Raw genomic sequence first — 13,145 nt, 5'->3', positions numbered from 1 at the left:
TGTACTGGCCGTTCTCAGTACTGCAGCTCCTCACAGCTCCATACACCCTGTAGTGGCCGTTCTCAGTACTGCAGCTCCTCACAGCTCCATACACCGTGTAGTGGCCGTTCTCAGTACTGCAGCTCCTCACAGCTCCATACACCGTGTAGTGGCCGTTCTCAGTACTGCAGCTCCTCACAGCTCATACACAGTGTAGTGGCCGTTCTCAGTACTGCAGCTCCTTACAGCTCTGTACACCATGTTATGGCCGATTTCAGTACTGCAGCTCCTCACAGCTCCATACACCGTGTAGTGGCCGCTCTCAGTACTGCAGCTCCTCACAGCTCCATACACCATGTAGTGGCCGTTCTCAGTACTGCAGCTCCTTACAGCTCTGTACACCATGTTATGGCCGATTTCAGTACTGCAGCTCCTCACAGCTCCATACACCGTGTAGTGGCCATTCTCAGTACTGCAGCTCCTCACAGCTCTGTGCACCGTGTAGTGGCCATTCTCAGTACTGCAGCTCCTCACAGCTCCATACACCTTGTAGTGGCCGTTCTCAGTACTGCAGCTCCTCACAGCTCCATACACCGTGTAGTGGCCATTCTCAGTACTGCAGCTCCTCACAGCTCCATACACCGTGTAGTGGTTGTTCTCAGTACTGCAGCTCCTCACAGCTCCATACACCATGTAGTGGCCGTTCTCAGTACTGCAGCTCCTCACAGCTCATACACCGTGTAGTGGCCGTTCTCAGTACTGCAGCTCCTTACAGCTCCATACACCATGTAATGGCCGATTTCAGTACTGCAGCTCCTCACAGCTCCATACACCATGTAGTGGCCGTTCTCAGTACTGCAGCTCCTCACAGCTCCATACACCGTGTAGTGGCCGTTCTCAGTACTGCAGCTCCTCACAGCTCCATACACCTTGTAGTGGCCGTTCTCAGTACTGCAGCTCCTCACAGCTCCATACACTGTGTAGTGGCCGTTCTCAGTACTGCAGCTCCTCACAGCTCCATACACCGTGTAGTGGCCGTTCTCAGTACTGCAGCTCCTCACAGCTCCATACACTGTGTAGTGGCCGTTCTCAGTACTGCAGCTCCTCACAGCTCCATACACCGTGTAGTGGTCGTTCTCAGTACTGCAGCTCCTCACAGCTCCATACACTGTGTAGTGGCCGTTCTCAGTACTGCAGCTCCTCACAGCTCCATACACTGTGTAGTGGCCGTTCTCAGTACTGCAGCTCCTCACAGCTCCATACACCATGTAGTGGCCATTCTCAGTACTGCAGCTCCTCACAGCTCTGTACACCATGTAATGGCCGATTTCAGTACTGCAGCTCAGATCCCATTCACTTCAATCGGCGCTGAGTAAAGGCACTACATAATGTTCTTTGCTATGGTTTTCCAGCTCCATACACTGTGTAAGTCCAACAAACAGCGAACAGAAGAGCCGTGGGGGAGTCATGTGTCAGACCCCCACCAATCTAATATTGATGATATTGATATCAAAACACGTTTCGGACAACTCATTGATGCTGGCATAGATCTGGAAGTTTCAGACTCGGAACCCTCTGTTTCTTTGAAGGATAGCTATTTATTAATGTAAAGCCATACGCTTTAACTGGTTTTTAAAGGGGATGTTCATATTATAAAAATAGATTTGCATTGGCGAGCCTCAGCCGTTTTACACGGCGGCCATACACAGGATGCTGAGATTTTTTTCCTCAGGCCGAAAACAGTTGAGGAAAACTAATTGCAGATCAGCACTGCCTCATTGATTAACATTGCTGCCAGTGCAACGCGATATTTTTTACGGTAGCAAAATTAGCACATTCACCTGTTGTGTTATGCAGTGTTATAGGCTTACACACCATGGCTGAGTAATGTTTTCTCCATCATTATGCAAGAAGAGTGTGTTGATGTGACAAAGGTCTTCTGCTCAGCCTGCATAGATATGCAGGAGGGTGGATGTGCCACGTCTGCACCCCCGATAATTGCATGATCCACCGAGGCATCTGCCATCCACAGCATCCAGGCTGAAATTACATGTGACCATCAGTGACATGTAGTGTGTGGTACATCCAATATACTATAAATATCAACTATTAGAAGACAATAAAGCCACCCTGTACCATGTATGGAACAGAAGCAAAAAGTAACATTTTTATTTGTTTGCTTTTCAGTACAGTGCCTGGAGATGACGACCAAGAGGAAGATCATCGGGCGGCTCGTCCCGTGCAGATGTTTTCGAGGAGAAGAGGAGATAATATCGGTTCTGGATTACTCCCACTGCAGCCTACAGCAGGTGCCAAAGGAGGTGTTCAGCTTTGAAAGAACATTGGAAGAACTTTACCTGGATGCCAATCAAATTGAAGAATTACCCAAGGTAATAAATAATTCCGTCCTTTCTTCCAGACATACTTGTAGATCAATTACGTGGCCAAGTTTTTGCCCAACCAATAATTAAAATGGTCTCTCCCACCAAAGGGGAAGAAAAAAACCTTTTTGTAGTGTCACTTATTGGAGGTGGCTACTCTCCTACCAAAAAAGACGCTGACCTGTCAGTCCAGAGAAGCTGGTCATGCTCTTATCCATAGTCATAAAAAGATAACACATTGAGCTACAGGGTAGATGCCTCCATTAGCGCTAGGACACACGGTGAGTAAAATTGGACTAGTGGAATGCGATAAAAAAATCCAAAAGACCAATGTTACTCTATGAGGCCGTTCCAATCTGTGGTTTTTTTTTTCTTCCCCCTAATCGGACTGAGAAAACAATCGCAGCATGCTGCAAGTAACTGTTCACTTGTACCCATACAAGCCTATGGGTGCAAGTGAAACATCGGACTGCACTTGGATGACCCCGGAGTGCAGTGCGATAATCGCATCAGCTGACAATAATCCCTGCCTCTCCTCTGCAGCTGTGATCTGAACGCAGGATTGCATGACCCTTGGGTCACGCGGGAGGCGAGTGTCATTAGTATATCACATCCGATGCTCTCACATCAGATGCCATACGCTCGTGTGGCCCTAGCCTAAGGTGGACATTGCTTTGTTTTTCCTGGAGGAGCGAAGGTGCTTACTTTTTTATCTCCAGGGAGCAGTAGCCTATTAGTCTCCACAAGGAGAAACGGTGTTCTCTAGACCTCCATGAAAAGGAGGTCAAAATAATTGACTTGAAATGATGGAAACTGATGTCTCAGATGTTGGCTGCGTCATATTCAATATTTGTAGCCTTCAACTTTAAATATATAATTATCGAGTGAACTTTTCATCCATCATATTAATTTGGAATTTCTAATCTTGGTCTTTAAAGAAAAAATATTGTAGTCCTTCAACAACTAGAGAGCCACAGATCGGAGATCTCTGGAGCAGATCTATGATGGCCATGCAGATTGGAGAACTTCTTATACAAGGCTCCTCGGGAGTATGATCCTATAAATACAGGGTGTCTGGAGGTCCATCATGGCAGATTTGTGGAGGTTAAGCTTGATTATAAATGGCTGGCAATTTAGTAGCCACGTAGTACATAATGACACAGGGAGACATGTGAGTGGCTCCTGATTGCCTGCTTTTATTTATCACTCCTGTTAGAGGTGGAGACTGGAGAGCTGCGCAGTCTGAGGTGTGTGGTAATACCGGGAACTGTAGCTGACTCATTTTTGATTTGGTAATAATGGATTGTGCGGACAATGCTTTAGATTAAGTATGTGCCACGGCTAATCTGTTGCTTTAATATTTGGCCTTCACTGCTGTATGGACACTGTACTGTGGTGGCTCCATGTTGCAGGTACCCTGTGTAGACTTTAGGCTCTGCAATTCAGACTAAATTTAAGGAAGTATTGGCATCACTCGGACTTGCTTCCTTTAAGCTTTCATGATTAAGAAGCCTGGATGGTAACTTTCCGACTACCAAGGTTAGAGCCGGTGTTCCATTTTCCCTAGGAGCCAACAAGCCACTCTGCTTTGGCCAATATATACAGTACAGACCAAAAGTTTGGACACACCTTCTCATTCAAAGAGTTTTCTTTATTTTCAGGACTCTGAAAATTGTAGATTCACATTGAAGGCATCAAAACTATGAATTAAAACATGTGGAATGAAATACTTAAAAAAGTGTGAAACAACTGAAAATATGTCTTATATTCTAGGTTCTTCAAAGTAGCCACCTTTTGCTTTGATTACTGCTTTGCACACTCTTGGCATTCTCTTGATGAGCTTCAAGAGGTAGTCACCCAAAATGGTTTTCCAACAGTCTTGAAGGAGTTCCCAGAGATGCTTAGTACTTGTTGGCCCTTTTGCCTTCAATCTGCGGCCCAGCTCACCCCAAACCATCTCGAGGTCTGGTGACTGTGGAGGCCAGGTCATCTGGCGTAGCACCCCATCACTCTCCTTCTTGGTCAAATAGCCCTTACACAGCCTGGAGGTGTGTTTGGGGTCATTGTCCTGTTGAAAAATAAATGATGGTCCAACTAAACGCAAACCGTATGGAATAGCATGCCGCTGCAAGATGCTGTGGTAGCCATGCTGGTTCTGTATGCCTTCAATTTTGAATAAATCCCCAATAGTGTCACCAGCAAAGCACCCCCCACACCATTACACCTCCTCCTCCATGCTTCACGGGGGGAACCAGCCATGTAGAGTCCATCCGTTCACCTTTTCTACAAAGACACGGTGGTTGGATCCAAAGATCTCAAATCTGGAGTCATCAGACCAAAGCACAGATTTCCACTGGTCTAATGTCCATTCCATTCTTTAGCCCAAACAAGTCTCTTCTGCTTGTTTCCTGTCCTCAGCAGTGGTTTCCTAGCAGCTATTTTACCATGAAGGCTGCTGCACAAAGTCTCCTCTTAACAGTTGTTCTAGAGATGAGAAGGTGTGTCCAAACTTTTGGTCTGTACTGTACATGTGTTTAGGAAAACCTAGCTATAACTCATGGTCCATTCTGGTCTAGATTCATGCAATGACTGCTTCAAACTGATTTTTTTTGTGGATTTATCTGTTTTATCAAAATGTTAGAGCAAATTTACTATTATCAATGCCTCAGCTCAGATTCTGGCTCCCATTGGGTGCAAAGTGTTTCAATTCTTAATTTTTGACATTATGGCTTAAAAATATTTCAATATGCACCAAATGCATTGTTCAGCAGAGATTCCTATGAAAAATGGCAGATGTTAAAGGGATTGTCTACTTCTTTGAACTGTTTAAAAATGGGTACGTGCACTCGTGCAGATCCCAAAATTAAAATATATACAGTACAGACCAAAAGTTTGGACACACCTTCTCAATCAAAGGGTTGTCTTTATTTTCATGACTCTGAAAATTTTACATTCACATTGAAGGCATCAAAACTATGAATTAACACATGTGGAATGAAATACTTAAAGGGAACCTGTCAGCAGAAATTTCGCCCAAAACCTAAAAGATTCCCCCTCTGCAGCTCCTGTGCTGCATTCTAGCAAAGTTCCTGTTGTTATTGTGCCCCATGTGAGACCAAAATAAAGACTTTTTAAAGTCTTACCTTTTTGTATAGCAATCTTTTTTTTATAGTCACGGGGGTGGGCTTTCTGGCGTCCGTTATTCTCCCTTCTGGTCCTTTATGCCGTCCCCCATCGCTCCTTTCCATACCTGATGACGCCGCCCAGTGCTCCAGCGGTCCCCGCGCATGCCCGGTGCCAGTCTCACGGGACCGAGCACTGAGCACAGTGTGACCGCTGGTGACGCGTTGCGCAGGCAAGAGATTATGGGCGGCGCTGAGATTTTATCAGCAAGTACCCGCCCATAATCTCTTGCCCGCACAACACATCACCCGCGGTCACACAGTGCTCAGTGCTCGGTCCCGTGAGACTGGCACTGGGCATGCGCGGGGACCGCTGGAGCACTGGGCGGCGTCATCAGGTATGGAAAGGAGCGATGGGGGACGGCATAAAGGACCAGGAGGGAGAATAACGGACGCCAGAAAGCCCGCCCCCGTGACTATAAAAAAAGATTGCTATACAAAAAGATAAGACTTTATAAAAGTCTTTATTTTGGTCTCACATGGGGCACAATAACAACAGGAACCTTGCTAGAATGCAGCACAGGAGCTGCAAAGGGGGAATCTTTTAGGTTTTGGGCGAAATTTCTGCTGACAGGTTCCCTTTAACAAAAAAGTGTGAAACAACTGAAAATAAGTCTTATATTCTAGGTTCTGCAAAGTAGCCACCTTCTGCTTTGATTACTGCTTTGCACACTCTTGGCATTCTCTTGATGAGCTTCAAGAGGTAGTCACCGGAAATGGTTTTCCAACAGTCTTAAAGGAGTTCCCAGAGATGCTTAGCACTTGTTGGCCCTTTTGCCTTCACTATATATTCACGGTTCACCTACCGAACCCCTGATGCTCCTCTATACTGCTGTAAGTGTCCCCCAACAGTTTCCTGGCTTGAGGTTCCAACTAAGAGCATCATGTAACCCCTGCAGCCAATCAGATGATAGAGAGTGGTCACAATCTGCCTGAGAAGGACAGAAAAGCTAGGAGACTTTTCACTGGCTCAGATGGAACGTGACCATTGGAGGCACATGCAGCTGTACAGAGGATAGGCAGGGGTTTAGTACATTTTTTTAACCACCATGGGTCAGTTTTTAAATTAATTAGATGCAGCAGCTGTCTTATCCAAGTTTGCACTAAGATTTGGACCGGATTAGTGAATCTGCCCTTTTAGGTACATCATCCACAGAACCTCGTAATTCCATCACCTCTATCATCAGAGTAGTTTGCAAGAACTTTGTGTCTGAGCCTGGAAATATAGAAGATGCATCAATTGACATAACACATCTCCAGAGAGGGGGCTTTACTTGAAAAACACGGCCCCTAATGGAAGATCTCCAGAAAGGGCCCCCAAATATCACGTTTTTCATAGTATTGTTTTTCTTCTTATGGCCTAAACGGACGTTGCGGTTCCCCCAAGCTCCAGGGCCCGTGTGCGACAACAGACCTGCACCAACTAAAGTTATGTTCCTACCAGAAACCTCCCTGCAAAGGGATAGTATAGATAGAAACTTGGGCTACTAGGCTGACCCTAAGTCTGGCACCCTGCGCTGTCCCTTATCCCAACGGTAGACTTAGAGGTAGTCAGGGTCGAGCCTCCAACGTAGCCCTGTCTCCTGTCTTAGCCCTAACAACTAAGTCCTCCCCACCCAGGGGAATGACCCAGATGAGGCCCAACTATCTACCAACACAGAAACAGACGGGGGTAAACAAAAACCTATACACACCAATAATGTGCACCAGGGGGTGACCAAGGAATAAGGGTAAGGGTATAACCAAAAAGGAGGTAGAAGAAACCACTTACAATAATCACATAATAGCAACAGTAAGACAGGTCCACTATACTCCCTGGCTAGCTCCAACTGAATGAATAACCAGCAACAAGTCCAGGAAGCAGAGGGCTTATATCCCGGCCGGCAACTGCTTAACTGCCGCCAACTGCGCCAGTCTGCTGCTACAAAAGAAAGTGCATTAACCCCACCAGTGCCAAAAGGTAAAAATCCGTTTAAAGTGCATGGTCTAGATGGTAAGCTATATACTGTGTACAGAATACTATGTACAGTTCTGGGCGCCCCAATTCAAGAAAGACATCCATATATTGGAGCAAGTCCAGAGAAGAGCAGCCAGTAGCAGTAGAAGATCTGCAAACCATGCCCTATGAAGAACGGCTAAAAGAACTAGGGATATTTAGTTTGAAAAAGAGAAGGCTGAGAGGAGACTTAATAGCGGTCTACAAATATCTGAAAGGTAGTCACAGTGCAGAGGGAACCACCCTATTCTCATTAGCACAAGAAAGTACAAGAAGCAATGGGTGAAACTCAAAGGGAGGAGATTCAGATTAGAGATTAGGAAAAACGTTCTGACAGTGAGGGCAGTCAGGGAGTGGAACAGGCGACCACGGGAGGTGGTGAGGGCAGTCAGGGAGTGGAACAGGCGACCACGGGAGGTGATGAGGGCAGTCAGAGAGTGGAACAGGTGACCACGGGAGGTGGTGAGGGCAGTCAGGGAGTGGAACAGGTGACCACGGGAGGTGGTGAGGGCAGTCAGGGAGTGGAACAGGTGACCACGGGAGGTGGTGAGGGCAGTCAGGGAGTGGAACAGGTGACCACGGGAGGTGGTGAGGGCAGTCAGGGAGTGGAACAGGTGACCACGGGAGGTGGTGAGGGCAGTCAGGGAGTGGAACAGGTGACCACGGGAGGTGGTGAGGGCAGTCAGGGAGTGGAACAGGTGACCACGGGAGGTGGTGAGGGCAGTCAGGGAGTGGAACAGGTGACCACGGGAGGTGGTGAGGGCAGTCAGGGAGTGGAACAGGTGACCACAGGAGGTGGTGAGCTCTTTATCAATGGAAATCTTCAAGTGGAAACTGGATAAACATATATGTGGGATGATTTAGGAAAACGTGCACTCACAGGGGGTTGGACCCTATGGCCCTTGAGGTCCCTTCCAACTCTACCATTCTGATTCTATGATTCTATGTAAGGTGAGAACTAGCCCAGAACCTGTCCCTATACACATGACATTCCCAAAGTGTTCCCTGAAGTACAATCTCGCCATGAAATGAAATTATTGCTCCTTTTTTTGCCTCCAGGTAATTAAACTTGTAAGCCCTCGTCTATGCTGAATTGAAGCCACAGCGCAGATAGAAAAAATAAAATGCCGACAAGACACGAAACCAACTTCCAAGGTGACCTCCTCTCCGCTTAATAAGAGACATCTTACATTCTGCACTGTCATTACCTGGCCACAGTCCCCGGGGCGGCCACAGTCCCCGGGGCACCCACAGGTCCCCATCTCCTCTGCTGGCCATCACGGCTGAAGCCTGCGACAAAACAAAATCTAATATCTAAACACTAACACATATGGAGGGCGCAGCAAGTTTTTCTAATTTATTTACATGTCTCTGAATAAACATTACACGACACTGCATACAAATCAGCGTTTCCTCCACGGCAGGAAACTCTTATCTTCCATCCTGATTGTTTGCCTCCTTCATGTTTTATACATTTTTAGGAGCTGGATCGTTTGCTTTGAAGATTTTTTTTTTCTGTTTGGACATAAAATAATGCCGGGTTGAAAGAGATCAGGATGTAGCAGAAATTTCATTTATTTTCCCAATTTCATCGTCTGCAAATAGAAAGCACGATTTTGTTATAATATTGAATGATTTGCGCCACATTGATAACGAACTTACCCAACAAGACAAAATTACCCCAAGGTGCAAAGAAACTCGATTATTTTTGTTCTTATGGGACAGATGTTCAAGCAAATATGTGACCAAATTTTACAGTATCAACTCCATACAATATTAGATGGATGTGTTAGACCTGATGAGGACGGTATATTCAGTGTTAAATGCCATTTCAGAGAGTCCTGATATTAAAATAAAAAAGAGTGAGAGAGCTCACGACTTGATGGGCCGACCCGGACTGTAACGGTCCAGATCCGCTCGGGCTCAAAAGTACCAAGCCCGGGGTTCTCAAGTCACTCCGGATACCAATCCGAATATGGCCACCTAGGAAATAAAAAAAAAAAATAACAAAAAAATAAAGAATAAAAAGGGAAAAGAAGGGGCATTATACTTACCAGTGTCCTGCGCGGCTGTAAAGCTTCTTCCGGGGCTGCTCGTACTACTTCCTCTGGGGATGCTTATTATTAGGGATGATCGAATATCACAAATATTCGGCAATATTCGGCTTCGCAAATATCCGACGAATACTTTGCCGCTATGCGAATATTTGATGCGCAATGTAAGTCTATGGAAAGCCCGAATAGTTGCTATTCGGCAACTATTCAGGTTTCCCATAGACTTACATTGCGCATCAAATGTTCACAAATAGTCAAATAGCGGCGACCTATTCGGCGAATATGCGCGTTGCCGAATATTTGCAGTATTCAATCATCCCTACTCATTATCCTTCATGCATATGCACTGCATTTCCTGCACACCGGCAGTGCCAGCATCTCTGATTGATTGCAGTCAGACAGTGCCCTCACCCTATATGACAGTATGTGTGACTGCTTGCAATCACATATGCTGTGTGTGTCCCTAGCGTGGTGTAAAAATAAAAATAAATAATTGGCATAGGGTCCCCACATATTATGATACGCAACACAGATAAAGTATACGGCTACAGGCTGAAGCCCCCAGCCGTGCACTTATCTCAGCAGATTGATCATCGGTCCGGTAGCTGCCATGTATAGTATTTATAGCTGGTTGTACAGACACTGGAGAAGCAAATTGGTAGACATTTTTAATGAAGACTATTTAGAAAGCTGCTTAACTTTACATTTAAAGGGGTTTTTCGATAAACAAAGTTAATTTTAATCAATAGATCTTGGAAAATTAATAAGACCCTCAATTGAATGTGGTATAGTCAGACCATATCATACGGTCAGATAAAGCCATTACACAGCACACAGCAGAGGCACATATTTAAGATTATCTCAGCACAGGAACATTTTATATACCATCCAATTGTGGAAATTATTATTATTCCAAGATCTATTGATTAAAATTAACTTTGTTCATGGAGAAAACCCCTTTAAGAAATACATTTTAAAACATTTCTGCATAACAGTATTCAAAACTTTTAAAATGTCTTTATATATATATATATTATTTATATTTACATAATTATTGAGATATATGCCTTTACATTTCAGGGCATTAAAGGGTTGGTCTGGTAGATAAAATGCTATTCCCAAATATCTATCTGAACACCCTAACCAATTTTGGTATTTGGTTCATTACACAATTACCTACACTTCTCCTTATCCTGCACGTTTCGTTTAAAAGGAGTCTGAAAAGTGACATCACAGGAGGCTGGGGCTGCATTCACTCCCCTCAGCAGCTATCTCCTCACCTGGAACAGGATGTCATCAGGGGACGGAGCTGCAGTTACTAGTTTCTTGCATCACTGCCCCTTCTGAAGATATCTTGCATCCATAAAGACAGACGATGTGGTAGATGTGAGTGCAGCGCTGGCACTCTGCTCCTATCTTTGCCACCATAGCTTCTGTCACCAGCACCACCCCACAGTATTGCCCTCAAACAAACTATCATCAGCGGGTGGCGCTGGTATCACTCATTGCTTCTATTTCCCCTGTTCTATATCTCCCATGATGACGTCTTCTTTTACAGAAGCTACGGCGCCGGAGATAAAAGCAGAGCGCGGGCGCTGCACTCACATTTCCCACAGCATCTATCATTATGGATGCAGGATGTCTTCAGAGGGGTTGGCAATACAAAACAATAGTGAGTAACTGCATCATTGCCCCCTGATGACGTCCTGTTTTACGTGAGGCGATAGGCCTGTGGGGACTGAGTGCAGCCCCAGCCTCCTGTGACTTCACATTTGAGATTCTTCTCAAATGAAATGTCACAGGAAGCGCAGTAAAAATAAATAAATTAGGAATTTACTGGATAAAGGGAAGTGTAGGGTAATGTATAATAAAGCAGCTTACAAAAGTAGTTGAGGTGTAAAGATAGATATTTAGAAAGGCCATTTTAGGTGCTGTACGGACCCTTTACAAATTGTATCGACACTCAGGAATAGTGATGTCTGACAGGTTTCCTGTAGGGGACCATTAGTGTGAGCCTTTGCCCTGACAGTGCTTATTTGTGCTTTGTCTCTATGTCCTAGTATCTGACACTGAATCTCCCTTGTGTTTCCTCCCTCTACTAACCTACCTGTTATTTCCGTTTCCATATGTAGTTTTCTAGGGATGATCGAATACCTCAAATATTCGGCTTTGCGATTATTTTCCGAATAGGTCGCCGATATGCAAATATGCGATGCGTAATGTAAGTCTATGGGAAGCCCGAATAGTTCCGAATAGTTGTAATTCGTGTTTCTCATAGACTTACATTGCGCACCGAATATTCGTGGATAGTCGAATAGCGGCGACCTATTCGGAAAATATTCATGAAGCCGAATATTTGAGGTATTCGATCATCCCTAGTAGTTTTACCATAACTCCAAAGCTGCACGCTCACTAACTTATTTATATTTGACTCGGATCGTCACTCCCTATACTCACTCACTCATGTGACCTGTACCTCAAAAACATCTCCAGAATCTGCCATTTCCTTTTAATCTGCAAAAACGTTTACTGTTACTCCTGTTCATTCCCTTCTGGACTATTGCAACTCTACTTATTGGTCTCCCTCTTATTAAACCCCTCTCCAACCTATTCTGAATGCAGCATCCAGGGTCATAGTTCTGTCCTGCTGCTATACTGATGCCTCCACCCTGTGCCAGTCATTGCACTGGTTGCCCAGCCAATACAGAGTACAATATATATTTATCACTCAGAAATCTCTCCACAGTTCTGCACTATCGTACATCTTCTCCCTCATCTCTGTCTATCACCCTACCCAATTTTGGTAATGATCTAAGATTAACATCCTCTATAATCCAAAGGTCCCACTCCTGTCTCCAGGACTTCTCTTGTGTTACACCAGTTCTCTAGAATGCACTACCCCAGACAATGCAACTAATTTCCAGTATCCAAAGTTTAGTCTGCCCTAATAACACATCTCTTTAGACTTGCCTATAACATAACTGCAACAAACTAACTGCTCAGTTTTTTCCTTCCTTAATTTTCCTCAGAATCTATTCCCCACCCTCTATGCACCTAGTAGTACTGTATATCTGTACGCATGCGGATAGTGTCTACTGACCGGTTTGTGCATGTGATGGTGTGATATTGTGGATTATGTACCATTTTGTGTGGGTTCATGTTTTGGGAGTGGTGGACTGTCTGTTCGATATATTGTTTGTCCTGTTAAGTCAGGTTATATCCCCCTGCAGTGCTTCTGTCCCTAGGTGTGGGGGAGGGGGTTTGGAATCCACTGAAACTCTCTGTTTACCTGGGAGATTAGTCAGTCTGTTTGAGAACTTCAAGAGAGAAGGAGTAAGGCTATGTGCGCACGTGTGCGCTCTGCACTGCACCTAAAAGGTGCGCTTCAGAGCGCAGCTGAAAAGCTCCGTTCTGAAGCGCATGGTGCCGGCAGAGAACGTGCGCTCTGCCTGCAGCTCCTGTCATAGACAGAGCAGGGGCTGCCGGCAAAACGCACGGAAGAAGTGACATGTCACTTCTTAGAACGCGCACTTCGGGCATCAGCCGAAGCGCT

General features: G+C 45.2%; 1 protein-coding gene across 10 annotated transcripts in view; it reads left to right on the top strand.

Moving 5' to 3' along the window:
• Nucleotides 1–13,145, top strand: part of LRRC7 (leucine rich repeat containing 7) — a 368,695-nt gene that overhangs the window by 222,081 nt on the left and 133,469 nt on the right. For all 10 annotated transcript variants that reach the window (XM_075320319.1, XM_075320326.1, XM_075320325.1 and 7 more), the window contains one exon: nucleotides 2,167–2,369. In XM_075320319.1, coding sequence (XP_075176434.1) covers nucleotides 2,167–2,369 — 203 coding nt within the window. The remainder of the gene's footprint in view (nucleotides 1–2,166; nucleotides 2,370–13,145) is intronic.

The sequence above is a fragment of the Anomaloglossus baeobatrachus genome, chromosome 8, assembly GCF_048569485.1.
Source record: "Anomaloglossus baeobatrachus isolate aAnoBae1 chromosome 8, aAnoBae1.hap1, whole genome shotgun sequence".
In the NCBI taxonomy this organism is placed as follows: Eukaryota; Metazoa; Chordata; class Amphibia; order Anura; family Aromobatidae; genus Anomaloglossus; species Anomaloglossus baeobatrachus.
The sequence above is the reverse complement of the archived record's forward strand: the minus strand, read 5'-3'. Positions and strand labels throughout refer to the sequence as shown.